Raw genomic sequence first — 13,243 nt, forward strand, 5'->3', positions numbered from 1 at the left:
CACAGAAGTAAAGACCGAAAGTCCACAGAGGAGGAGCCTACACAGCAACTGCCATACATTCCTATCACAGGGCGAAAAGTGGCACTGCGTCGGGTAGAGTGGGCCCAGTCCATCCTTGGTACCTTGGAATAAAAAATATAGTCAAGGATTCTGTTATCTTATGTTTGTTTTGCCTATTCATGAGAAAATCTTAGGTTTGCTGGAATGTATGAGTTCAAACTTCCCTCCTCGGCCGGACTCAGGAGCTCCAGCTCTATCTAGTGGCCAAACTGGAACTCCGGGCTGAGGAACGGCAGTAAAGAGCTGTCAGGGCTGAAACAAGCTCAACCTCGGACATCAGTCCAGCACAGAGGGGGAAATAAAAAAACCTGTGAGAGGTCAGATATGTACCGAGACACCAGCCCAATAATCCACACGTGACCAAACCTGCAGCTACCAGGAGGAAAAGAGCCGAAGAAACACCCAACTGCACAACGTCACGGCAGGAAAAGACGGGGAGGAAATACTTCTCTGCTATCGCAATACTCTTTCAATATGGCAATAAGACTTTCAATATTCTCCTAACCAAAAATACTAATAAAGAACATCAATGTGTTTCTAAACATCTTTTTTTGTTTTTGTTTGAATAAATGTACAAGATAATATCTTTTAAAAGGTTTGATTTAAAATAAATACTTTCAGAAAGAGAAACTTAAGACGAGCCGGATGGCGCACAACGAGCCAAGAAAGCATCGATGGATGAGAAATGAGAATAGAAATGACATTCAGGCGTGGAGGAAACGGTGGTTTGTACAGTGAAGGTCGGCTTTTTGATCGATCCGACGCACAAAACAAGAAAAAAGTTTCACACAAAAAATAAATAACTGTTTGGGAGATTATTTCTGCGGCCTCAAAGATTCTCACGGTTGGAAAGCCTCACCTTTATAAGGAACATGCATTTGAGGGATGTCATTTCTTCCAAGAAAACAAAGAAATCACTTCCCAAAAAATGTTTTTTTCTCATAAATATTTAGATGTTTTTGGCTTCCCTCCAGGAAAAAAATCAGATGAGAATAAACTGAAAAATAACTCCATGTGAATTTGTTTCCTTTCCACAGAATGACTGATGGTTAATATGCACGGTAAACACTCAGTACTGACCTTTAACATCCCTGCTACACCAACTACTGTAGAAATGTTCATATTGCTGTTTGGCAGATACGACGCTGCCGCGAACACCGACAGCAACACACTTAACCTTCACCGGAGAGGATAAACACACCTTTTCCGTGTAAATAGACCCGAACAAAACAACAAGCCTGCACAAACACGACGCTCACTGGTGATTAAACCGGGGAGGTTGAGGGATTACAGCCAAATCATTCGGAGGATTTCAATGAGATTCAAATAAAACTGCTTTTCTAAACCTGGAAACTTAATCAGAGGTCTGAGTTTCTGGAAATGCTTTCCTAAAGCGAAGCCTTTGGCAGTTTAAAAGAGCTCTTCAGTGTTTAACGCTGCGTCGGGACATGGTAGTGATCTCCAGGTCCTTCGGTTTATGGCAGTAAAGGCTGAGACATTTAGTGGAGACTACGTTTCCCACAACGCATTTCAGAAACACCCGTCATTCGTTTCTGGAAAGAGTTGACATCTTGACATTTTTAGCGTCCGTTCAAGTAAACTAGAGACTGAACTGTCAAAAATATTGAATTCGTCCAACAAAAGGTTCAGTCAGGGACTTTGTGTCGGTGGCCAGTGGGGAAAGCGTCAGCCGTGCCGTTCTACACAGTCCCACCTCAGCAACACAAGTAACAGATTTTAAAAAACTGAAAGGAGTTCAAGTGATTGAGTGAAACATGCATGGAAAATGCTTCTGCGTCTGCGACAGAACAACAGATCTTTGTCATTTTTCTGCAGTAATGAGCTCGTGTCAAGGCTCCGTGAAAAAGATCCACTCTGTCCAAAACCTCGTAACGCTTCTGAATGGATTTGGCATCAAACTGAAATAAATCAGAGTAACTTGTGCCTTAAACGAGAGCTCAGTAGAGGATGAGTCGGCCAAGCATGGCAGGATTTCAAATTAAAAAAAAAAAAAAAAAACGCATGTAGCAGATGGCAAAGAAGGTGAATTCAGCCGTGAATGAAAGAGACAACAGTAAGATATAATCCAACATATTCAAATGTAAAAACCTTCCACATATAAATAGGAACAATCAGAACAAAGTAAATGAAAAGTGAGAGTTGGGGGTGGAGGTGGGGCTGTGTGTGTGTGTGTGTGTGTGTGTGTGTGTGTGTGTGTGTGTGTGTGAGTGGGGTGGTGGAGGTGACGTAACAGTACAGTAACAGGGCTGAGATCAGTGCATCCAACCAAAAAAGCACATTACTGGGTATATAGAATCCTGCTGCCAGGAGGAAATGTACAGCGGAACAACAGGCGGACAGTGTTGATCGACAGACGATGGAAATGTGTGACGCTACAGTAATCCGACACACCGACGTCGGGAACATGAACACACACCCGGGCGAACCGGAGCGGCCGAAGGCGGCCATGTTTCTGCTTTTCTCCTCGTAACGGTGGATGTGTTCTGGCTAGAGCGAGGCGGGGCGAGGCGAGGCGGGGCGGGGCGTTCCGTCGGTCCCCCCTCCCCTCCCGCCGTCCCCGAGCTGGCCTCTAGGCGGCGGCCTCCTCCAGCGCCGGCAGCAGGCCTTTCTCCACCAGGTGGGCCTTCAGGGAGTTGAAGATGTGGAGCTGCTGGTCGGCGCGCAGGGCCAGCAGCTGCTGGATCACCTTGCTGGGGTTCGGCCCCCTGAGGGAGAACCCAAACACACCACCTCCGTTCAACACGCCTTCAACGAAACTCGATATCAAACTGGATTAAAGATGGAGGGCCGGCTTTCCCCCCGTCTACCTGATGAAGCTGGCGATGTAGACGTTGACGAAGGTGGCCATGAGGTACTGGCAGTCGAACCGGTCCATGATGCCTCCGTGACCCGGGATCGTGTTGGCAAAGTCCTGAGGACAGAAAACAACATGCAGACTCACACCGAGCAGAAATGCTGGAGGAGGAGGCGACTGGAGAGCGTAGATAAAGACAGCTAGAGCAACATAACAGACATTTCTCTGTGGATGAAGAGAAAGTGACACTCCGGCTGCTCCCGATCCTCCGTACCTTGATCTTGAACGCCCTCTTGAAGCCGCTGGCGAAGAAGCCCCCGAAGGGTCCGACGATGGAGGCGAAGGAGGAGAGAGCGATGCTGTGGATTTGGAAGGGGTACAGACGCACCGTGGTCTGCGGCGACAGAGCAAAAGAGTTACGACGATAAAATCAAACCAACGCTGCTCGATCGTTTGAAGAATTCATCAGTAAAACTCTTCAAAATATTTACAAGCAACTGGAAAGTGGTAAATATCCCAGAATGTCCGTTTCTGAACAGTACGTGTGTTTTATATCCAGTGTGAGTTTGGACGATCGGTAGTGCTCTCACCCAGCCGGTGACGGACTCCAGCACGCTGGGCAGAGCGTAGTCCTGCAGCTGAAAGAGGTCCGACGGCTCACAGTCCACCTGGAAGCTGTTGGAGTCGTTGTTGAACTCCACCGGACACACGAAGTAGCGGTAGCCGGCCATGAAGTAGGACAGCTGCAAGGAGAAGAATAATCCTGAATCCAGACACTCTTCTTTCACCGTTTCACCCATTTCAAAAAGCTAAAACACGATCACAGCTACAGCTGATGAGGTGAAAATCTTCTTACTATGATGCCAAACACAATAGTCGAAAAGAATCCGCCAATGAAACCTTCCCACGTCTTCTTAGGGGAGAGCTGCAAAAACCAAAGAGTCGACATGTTACCGATTCTGAAACTGATCAGGGAGCAACAGAACGCTTCAGAGAAGGCAGGGAAACACTGAAAAGTGACAGAGTGCAGCCAACCAACCTTAATGAGAGGAGTTCGGCCAAAGAAGAAACCGAACATGTAGGCCATGATATCGTTACAGATCACACAGGAAATGGGAACGATGAACCTGTTCACACACAAAGAAGCGTCTTTATCGGTCCCTGCTTAAGTTACTGTAACGGATCATGAGAGGAACCGGAGTTAGATTTCACGTCTTAGGCAGACATGAGCTGAACGGAGCAGTGGGAGAGGAGATGAAGGAGTCTTTACTCACCAGATCATCCCCTCAAACAGGTTGTGAATGATGAGGTGAGACTGAGTCACCACGATCAGGAGGGTCACATGAGTCCAACCGAACTGTCAACACAAGACAAGACGTCAATCAGGCCAACCGGAATGATGAGCACACGGATCCTCGGCTCTAGTCCTGCTTTCTGGTAGCTTTAGCTGATGTGAGAACAGATTTAACAGCCGTTTCTCAGAATTTAAATTCAGTGTTGTGTACTATTCTTTAGAAATTTGTTGAAGACCATTTGCTTGGTGGTTTGGCGAGGCCGGATTGGAGCCTCTTGTGGGCTGGTTTTGACCTGTGTGCCTTATGTTTGACACTCCCTGAGATAACAGCTTGATTTATTTCGTAATGCCGTGTCGTGCCGTGAATAGCGTGGCTGAACCGAGAGTAATCCGTCCATTATTTGATGAGTTAACACATTTTCTCTGGTGTGAGGAGACGACCGCGTTCTTCACCGCGGATGTAATGATTCAGGATGAAACTCGGCGCCAGACATTCCCGTCTTTAGCCCATTTCTGCGTTTACTCGAGGGCCGGGACGTTAACCAGGTTCATCAATAACCCGGCAGTCATGAGGCAGGATGCCAAGAGGAGGCGGGGGCGGGGGTGGGGGGGGTTTAGTCTGGGCTCACCATGTAGAACTGCAGGCGGTAATGTTTCTTCACCAGACTCAGCACGAACATGCAGAAACCTGCGGAAAGAGACGGGATCGCAGTGAGCCGGCGCCTCGGGGAAGGAGGATGTGTAGTACTACAGAATCCAGGTCATCTTTGGTCAAAGTCTGACTAAATTTAGCTCGACCTATTTCAAACAAAGAGCAGTTTAATGTGGAGAGAGGAGCTCGGGACTGCTGCAGCTATTTCACACATGACTGAGGGAGGGGGGATATTTTCCAGCAGGAAGTGACTCTTTTTATTTCAGTCAAACCACCTGACGTACTGAAAGGTTGATCTGTATCTGCTAAGTGTGAAATATAAGAACCGAGGCAGGATTTACAAGCAAAGCTTTCAAATTTGTGCATCATTTTTCAGACATTCTGTGATTGGGTAGAGATGAGCATGTCGTTGGCTGACGGTTTTCAGAACAGTTTTCTACATAACAGAAAATTCATAACAGAGGGAAACAAAATTAAAACTCATCCATTCAATGAAGCATCTCCAGAAGTGACAAAAAGCAAAGCCTCTCTTTTCAACCCTAAGCGGTGAAGCTGGGCCATTACGTTTCACCTCGACTCTTAAGAGGAGCGGCTTCCTTCCTCCCCACATCCTGTTTGGCATCAGCAAGAAGCTAAAGCGAAGACGCATCTCTGCTAAGTAAGAGACTGCAGCACAGGAAGCGTCTCCTGGCTGCACGCTGCCTGAAATAGCCCAATATCAGCCTCACCTGAGAATACACACAAGCAGGACATCATATGAGAGTCTGGAAGAAACCTGGAGAGGTCAGTGACCCTGCTGGAGCAGAGCGAACAGCAGCGTTCCACCTCGCTCTGACACCGCTGGACAGACTGAATGAGAGACGTCTGGGTCGTCCATCCACAGGATGATGTGATGCTTTTACAAAATGAAAGTGATCAAAGTGCAGGGTTTTCCCCTCAACGCCCCACACAGCTGGCGGGTCACCGGGCTTAACGGGACACTGCGCTACGGGCTGATGGCCTCTCTCTCTCTCTCTGTGTGTTGGTGTATGGTTTCTCTCGGTGAGGCCGGATGTGGGTCAGCTGTACTGCAGGTGGGGCAGAAAGATCCGTTCCCTCACACTGATTGGCAACTTCCTGCTGCAGATCAATGAGACACTTCAGTCCCCCGAGACGGAGACGCGTTCGCTTCTGCAACAAACCGCTCAGCGCAGAGTCCACACCGGACAAACCACAAACGGTGAAAACTGTAAAAACTGTAAAGAGGCTGTGAGGAGGTGGAGCAGACCTTTTGGTTTTTATGCTGAATTATGTAAAACTATCTTCTTGTTTTAGAAAATAACAGTTCAAGTATAACAGAGATTCTCTGTTTTAGAGGCTCGGAGCCTTTTACACAATCAACAGATGCTCTACATGTTGGATTTAAAGCTGCAAACCAGCTGGAGGCTGATCATTAGACACGGACTAATGAGGATTTTTATTTAATTTGATGATTAAACTCATTGATGCAGTGGGAGTTTGCAGACGTGGGGTTTTCTGTAGGTCCTCCAGTTTCCTCCCGCTGTCCAGAAGCACAGCTCTGCTCTGTACCTGTGAGGTAGAGGGCGAAGGAGATGAAGCGGTGGTATTTGCTGAGGATGCGGAGCGGCTCTTCTCTCTGCACCAGCGTGAAGAAGTAATCCGTCACCGTCTCGCCGTAGAAGAAGTAGTTGACACACAGGAGGAAGTACCTGCCAGGCGGAGGGTTCAGACGTTACGCACAGGTCTCGCGGTGCTCTGAATTCAATACAGCTGCAGAAAAACCAGCCAGGCTCAAACAGTCGGGGTAAACTCACTGACTCAATACGATCCATTGTTCTTTTTTTAAATCAGGCTTTTCAACACTCGTGGGATAAGGAATGTCGGGACTCTGCTACTGATCGCACTACAGGACAGAAAGCTACGGCTAAAATCAGACGGAACTGATCGAGGATTTCTGACACTATCTGCTGATTGGATTAAAACACTAATAAACAGCGAAGACCGGAGAACAAACCTCAGGACGCCTGAAACAAAATGAAACACCGGATAGCACAGTGAGAAAGCAGTGAACGTGAAGGTCTGCCAGAAGCGAGCCGTCTGTTTCTCGAGTCTGTCCTCACCAGCTCAGCGTCCTGAACCAGGGCAGGTGGTACGAGTGGTACACACTGTAGCCGATGGTGATGATCTCTTGGAAGCACTTGATCTGAACACAGAGGACCTGCGAGGAGAAACACCCGATTACCACAGAAAACAAACAAAAAGAAATAAATACTACTGGGCATGAAAACTGGTGCGTCCTACTGACACAAAATGGCTGCCCGGCCTATTTCCAGGCAATTCCCAGAAGACAGGAGGAGAAATCCTGCATGATATCAGAGAGCCAGGATCCCCAGTAATCCATGAGGCTCAGTGTTTGTGATGGAGATCAAGTGAAAGCGAAAAAAACCTGAATACTTGACCAAAACCTTGTACACACTGATGTATATTCTAACAGTTCTAATTTCTGGCAACTGATTGAACGAGTTTAACTACCAGTCAGCTTGAAAATGAAGCCAGATAACTAAACTCACATGAAATTAAAATAAGAATTCATGTCTTTTATTGAATCAAAAAGCCCTGCAGCAAAGCATATTGGATCGTCTGTTGTCTGAACATGTGAAATGTGGACCACGTGTGCTCGACCGCGGAATCAGTATCCCTGCTCATACTCACAATCATCATAAGCACCATTGGGCCCAGGTAGATGATGAAGAAGAAGAAGGAGATCATGGCTAGTGTGAGGATCCCCCGCACCCACCAGTTCTTCCATCTGGAGAAAACACACACAAACATCGGTCAGGGGGCAGAAAACGTTCAGCGGGTGATCCGTCCGATCACAGAGCAGCAGAGCCGAGTCAGCTGTTAACTCTTATCTGGTGGATCAAACAATTCAAGTCTGGAGAAACGCAATAAATCAGCAGTTCAAGAGTTAATCCACCAGCCGTCTGCAGGACAGCATCTCATTCTTCAACCAGCATTTATCACAAGTCCTCCATTGTGGCAGCATCGGGTCGTTTGGCACCGACATCGAGTCCAGGCTGATCCCACAGTCCACTGGGTCAGAGGTCAGGACTGCTGGCAGGCCGCTTCAGCCGTCACAGTTCTGGAGTTGGTAGAGAATTTCTCCTCTGTTGGGGCGAACGAGTTCAGTTCCAGACTGAAGATATGGGAAGATTCTCACTGGCTGCAGAACGACACCTTGGTATCTCTGCACTAAGCTCAATGTTGTTGAAGATGCATGTTGGGTAATGCAGAGCTGATGCTTTGATATGAAGCGTTTTGATAAACCGGCCTTTTGAGTGAGGAGGGACGACACCTCCAGATGTTAAAATGCAGGAAAACCGTCTTGTTGTTGGTCTGAAATCATCCAGACGTGACGAACAGGACAGAGGTTCCTTGAGTAACTGCAGAGTCAAGACGAAGTACCTTGATGAGAGTCCAGACAAGGCTTTGTTCAGAACTTCGGGGGTGTCATCGGCAGGGACCGGCACCTCTGGGACGCCCGAGTCCGCCTTGGTTTCAGTGTCCGACACGCCGTCTTTTTCCACCTTCAGCTCGCTGTCTGAGCCCTGCCGACAAGAACAGAGAACAGAAGAACGTCCCGATGTGAAGCAGAGTCAAAACGAGTGGAACATAAACATGTCAGCCAGTTCAGATCATGTTAGACCATAGGCTGAAAGCAGCAGGTGGCACATCATGCTTTTACTGGGAGCACATGCAATAAACTGTACGCCATAAAGCAAACACACAGCTTTGACTCACATGCTGCAGTATCAGTTCACACACAGCTCTCAGGATCAGTTGCACTTTTCAAATCAAACACAAGCAGCAATTTTATCAAGACATCCTTGATTCAATCTGCCCTACTGAAGAGGCGGAGATGAAATTCAATGCTGGAGCAACACAAACCAATATGGCTGCAGTGAGCGTCTAATACAGGGTGTGCACGTGGCCGACTGTCTTATCTACACGCTGTCTGCTTCCCTTCAGTCTCCAAACAGGCTGGAATCACCGGCTCAGCCTCAGCCCACCAACAGATTCAGTACTGAAACACAGTATGAGGAGATCGATCCAGAAGGTGGAGGCCACAGGAACAACAGTCCAACGTCCGGCTCCCAGGTACAGCGGAGTCAATCCCCACTCCGTCACACCTTTCCGTTATTCTCCCCTCACCTCCATACCGACGCAGGAAGCTTTGCTTAAATCCTGAACACGCTGCTCTTCGATCGCAGGAGCTTACACGTTTTATCTGAAAGATGATCACATCTCTGAAATCTGGCCTTTAAGCCCACCCAGGTGTCGTCCGCTCAGATATAAACACGGCTCAGTTCGCCCGGTCGCACGCTGCACCCCGGTCATATGTCAGTAAGACAAAGCAACGTAAACGTCGGGGCTGCTGGCGTGGTGCTCCGTGTGTGGGAGGCTGTAAACACCGTCTGCCAATCCTCCACACTGTTGATTTATCAGAGCCATGTGTTTTCTGACCGCTTAAAGCTCGCCGCTCCCCGCCTCCATGGAAACCACGCTCGGAGGGACGGGAGTCGCCAGACAGCGGCAGACGCAGTTTCAGGCTCTCTGCTTAAATCTGAGGCTTTTTTTTTCCAGGTCAATCTATCCTTGGTCTCTCCTCATCCCGACCCCTGGCTGACCTCTCTCCTGCAGTTGACCAAATAAGGCTCGGAGGAGCCGTTCGCTCACGTTCAGCCAGCAGATGGTTCGTCGGACTGCTTTCCTTCATTTTTCTCTATTTAATAGTTTATTATGACAAGGAGGAGTACGACATGATAGCAGTACACCAACACAGATATTTTCAGGGATTATTCATGGTAATTAACAGCTGATCGCTGACCACTATTAGATGTTCATTTGTTATCCTTCTTAGTTATTTGTGTAATAATTGATAAATCTATTTACTGACTGATGAAGTTTGCTACAAACTTAAATATGGTTGCTAAATTAAAGGACTGCAGTTAACTTCAAAACAAAGAGGTTTAAAATACTATGACCTACATTCATAGGTAGATCGAGGAGTCAAACATAAGGCCTGTGGGCCAAATCTGGCTCACAAGATGTTCGGATCAGCTGTGTTTTTGCACTCAGTTGACATTGTTTGCACCAAAACACCTGACGCTTAAAAAAAAAATCTGTGGAGGGAGACACATAAATATACAAAAAATAAATAAGACTTTCTGTTTAGTTTACTAAGAAACTTGAAGACGAGTCGACTGGTCTGATAAATGAAAAAGCTTGTTATGCTGAACTCATTCTGTACTTGAATAAAACGCTCCTCTGTTCAAGTGTTTCATATTTCTGGTGCTAATGAGATTTAACTTATGAGCTGACTAATTGCGTGCGCGCCTCGTCTTCAGCAAGGTCAAATTCTGAGCTCGAGCGTCAAATTTTAAACAGCAACAACATTCACTCTTTCTCCAAACTGTCTCTGAGCAGAACGGCGTTTCCCAGACAGAGATCCTTCGTCTGTGGATCAACTCAACTCCGACACACTGAGCTTTAAAACGGGCCACGTTCCATCCCCTTCCCTTCTGAACAAATTAAAACGCTCGTATGAAATAATGAGCTCCGTCACGTCGATGTCAAAGGCCCACGAGCTGAGTGATGAAGGAAACACACACACACACACACACACACACACACTCCGCCTGCTGGTTTCTATGGAGACAATATCCGTCATTCAGGATGCTCGAGTTAAAAATAGGTGCTCCTTTCACATAAACACTCCTCCCCTGTCCTGTTGTCTTCTACACTTGAGGCAACAGTGTCGATGTTTTCTTTTCTTTTCATGTCTGATTTATTAGAAACGGCCACGTGTGACAGACGTGCAGCATCCTGAGGAGGATTTCAAGGCTTTTTCAGCCTCTTATCGGCAGAAACGGAACGGAGAACGAAGCGAGAGGCTGCGAGTTCATCAACCACCAGTATTTCTGAGCAACTGTCTTCAAATGCTGTTATGAGCCGAAGACCACAAACACACACACACGCACACACTGGTGAGCGAGTCATCTGACATTGCCTACAAGCAAAAATGAAGTCCTTAAATAGAGACGTGCAGTTTGCTCAAATAGAGGCTCATAGAGAATTTTTCACTTCATTCTAATTTAGTTTCACAGTGATTAGAAAGTTAACCAATATTGAGAAATAAAAACACACGCCTTTTTGCTTCAGTCTCGACTAAGTATATCTAACATGTAAGTCAGCCTGATGTTCAATGAGTGTGTGAAATCACACACATCAAATCTAGAGAGTGAACGAATGTTTGGATGATAAAGCTGCTGCAGAGACTTCGCCACACTTTTAATATTTCCATATGCAAAGTATTCAAATAAGAAAATATTGAATTTGTTTCTCCTGTGATATTCAATGTGTCTAACTCTTCAAAGACACACTTGTATTTGATTTTCATCCCTTACAACAGAACAACGCATTGTGGATTTAAAACATCATCATTACGCGTCTTGTACCTGTTTCAGTCTACGTTCTGTAAAGTGTTATAATCGTCCTGCCATGATATAAATATCTGACATAAAAAACAACCACTTTAATGGAGCAGTCGAACATTTAATGGTCCTACAATCAGATGAGGGTCTCAGTGGCTCCAGGCTGATTCACCTCAAGACCACCGACTTAACCTGATTCAGTCACGGAGTGTTTATTATTAAAGCACCTTTCATACAAAACAAATGCAGCGCAAAGCACTTTTCAGCATCTCTCCCTAATTCCTGCACAAGCTGACAATTTTCTATCGTTCAATGTTCCACCCCAGTGTCACTCTTTGTTTAATCATGCATATCACAGGTTTTCACACTTGAAACTGCATCTATCAGCACCTGGATATGAGAAAAGAAAACTCTTCTCTTTCCCCAAACACTGTCCAGTTTAAGTTGTAAACCGTCAGTTATGAAGTCTGATTTCCGATCACAGTCCAAATGCATGTATTTATAGAAATGCCCTCAGGTGTTAATACATTCTTCCTGTGATGGCCCGGTGGCCTGGACTCTGCTTAGTATTTGTTTCAAACAACTGTTTGCCTGACGAGTGCTGCAGAACACCATTGCTAAAATACTGAAATACACATGATAAAGCTGTATCAGTGTCAGCACAGTCAGAACATTACCTAGAGAGCACCTCATCTTCCTATTACTGATGGCATCAGCCCAGAAACCAGGCCCACAAAGGCCAGCCCAAACGCTGTTCTCTCATGCATTACTACTAAACGGGAACGCTAATGGTTGGGTGAGGAAGGGACAGCTCTCTCCGGGATTCCCTGGCTGCTGTGTGGTTTGTGTCGACGTCTCTGCCATCTGCTTCTAGCCGTCTTCCTGCTCTCTGTGGTCATCACGTCCTCCGTGGATCCACACATCCATCAGCCCGTCACCACGCCCCTTTCCAGGATCCGACTGCACCCTGGGATCCACACGCTCACATCCGCATTGACATCCCAGATAATGCACTCGTTTCTCCTCCGTCTGGCGGCAGATTAAATGTAATGTGTGTGTCTGTCAAGCAGGCGCGTCCGTGTTGTTGTTATTGTAGCATGGCTGAGCTAAGGCTGCTAGCCCATCTCTGCTCACCCCGCCGTGGCTGCATAAAACCTAATGTAAACCGCTAACTTCAGTAAATTTAACACACATCGAACCGAGGAACAAGTCCGCATCAGCGTGTGATCGGAGATGACACGACGAGCTGCGTCTGAAAACGTTTTGTGTTTTTCTCCATGCTATCTGTCGTGAATGTGACTCACCAGCCAATATTCCCTTCAAAGTCTCAAAATTTACCAATGAGACGTTTTCTATCGTACAAAATATAAATTTATAGGGATTCAGTTCGATTTTTACATACAATAACAACGATTCTACGTATCGGCATAGATTAAAGAGCAATGCTGGCACAAATTTTGCTGAAATGTGAAGTTTTCCACTCGATTCGAGGTTGTTTTCGGGAGCGAGTCGCACGCAGGAAGACGGTAACTCAGCATCAGCCAATCAAGGCGAAAATCCGAGCAGTTTGGCGGATAATTTGTATGGCGCGTTTCAGCCGCTATTCCCCCGACAGTGAGCCTTGGAAAATCTAAACGCCGTGGAAACGAGTTAAATCATCAGTGCCATTAACGACAGCCGGGGATGTGGTGTGTGAAGGCGCAGAGCTAGCCTAGCCGCGGCGGGGGGCTCACCTTGTCCTCTGACGGCTGCTGCTGGAGCGGCGGCTCGCCGTCTTTGGCTCCGCGGTGCCTCAGCTCCGTCATCTCTGCGGGTCAAGGCGGAGGTCCTGCGGCTGCGACGCGCAAACTCCTTCGGCGGACTGACAGAGCGAAAGCCCGAAGCTCCAGAGAGATTTCAACAGCAACACTTTCCACTGGAAGAACCGA

General features: G+C 47.0%; 1 protein-coding gene across 1 annotated transcript; it reads right to left on the reverse strand.

Moving 5' to 3' along the window:
• Window positions 1-2,271: 2,271 nt before the first annotated feature.
• cds2 (CDP-diacylglycerol synthase (phosphatidate cytidylyltransferase) 2) lies at window positions 2,272-13,243 on the reverse strand. The gene is made up of 13 exons (XM_030105191.1): window positions 13,049-13,243; window positions 8,287-8,429; window positions 7,534-7,630; window positions 6,942-7,039; window positions 6,391-6,530; window positions 4,799-4,857; window positions 4,150-4,232; window positions 3,915-4,002; window positions 3,732-3,800; window positions 3,466-3,618; window positions 3,150-3,269; window positions 2,889-2,992; window positions 2,272-2,786 (listed from the first exon to the last, which is right to left on the reverse strand). Exons 1-13 carry the CDS (start codon window positions 13,118-13,120, stop codon window positions 2,651-2,653), a joined length of 1,362 nt encoding a protein of 453 aa, XP_029961051.1. The 5' UTR covers window positions 13,121-13,243; the 3' UTR covers window positions 2,272-2,650.

Source organism: Salarias fasciatus, chromosome 12, assembly GCF_902148845.1.
Source record: "Salarias fasciatus chromosome 12, fSalaFa1.1, whole genome shotgun sequence".
In the NCBI taxonomy this organism is placed as follows: Eukaryota; Metazoa; Chordata; class Actinopteri; order Blenniiformes; family Blenniidae; genus Salarias; species Salarias fasciatus.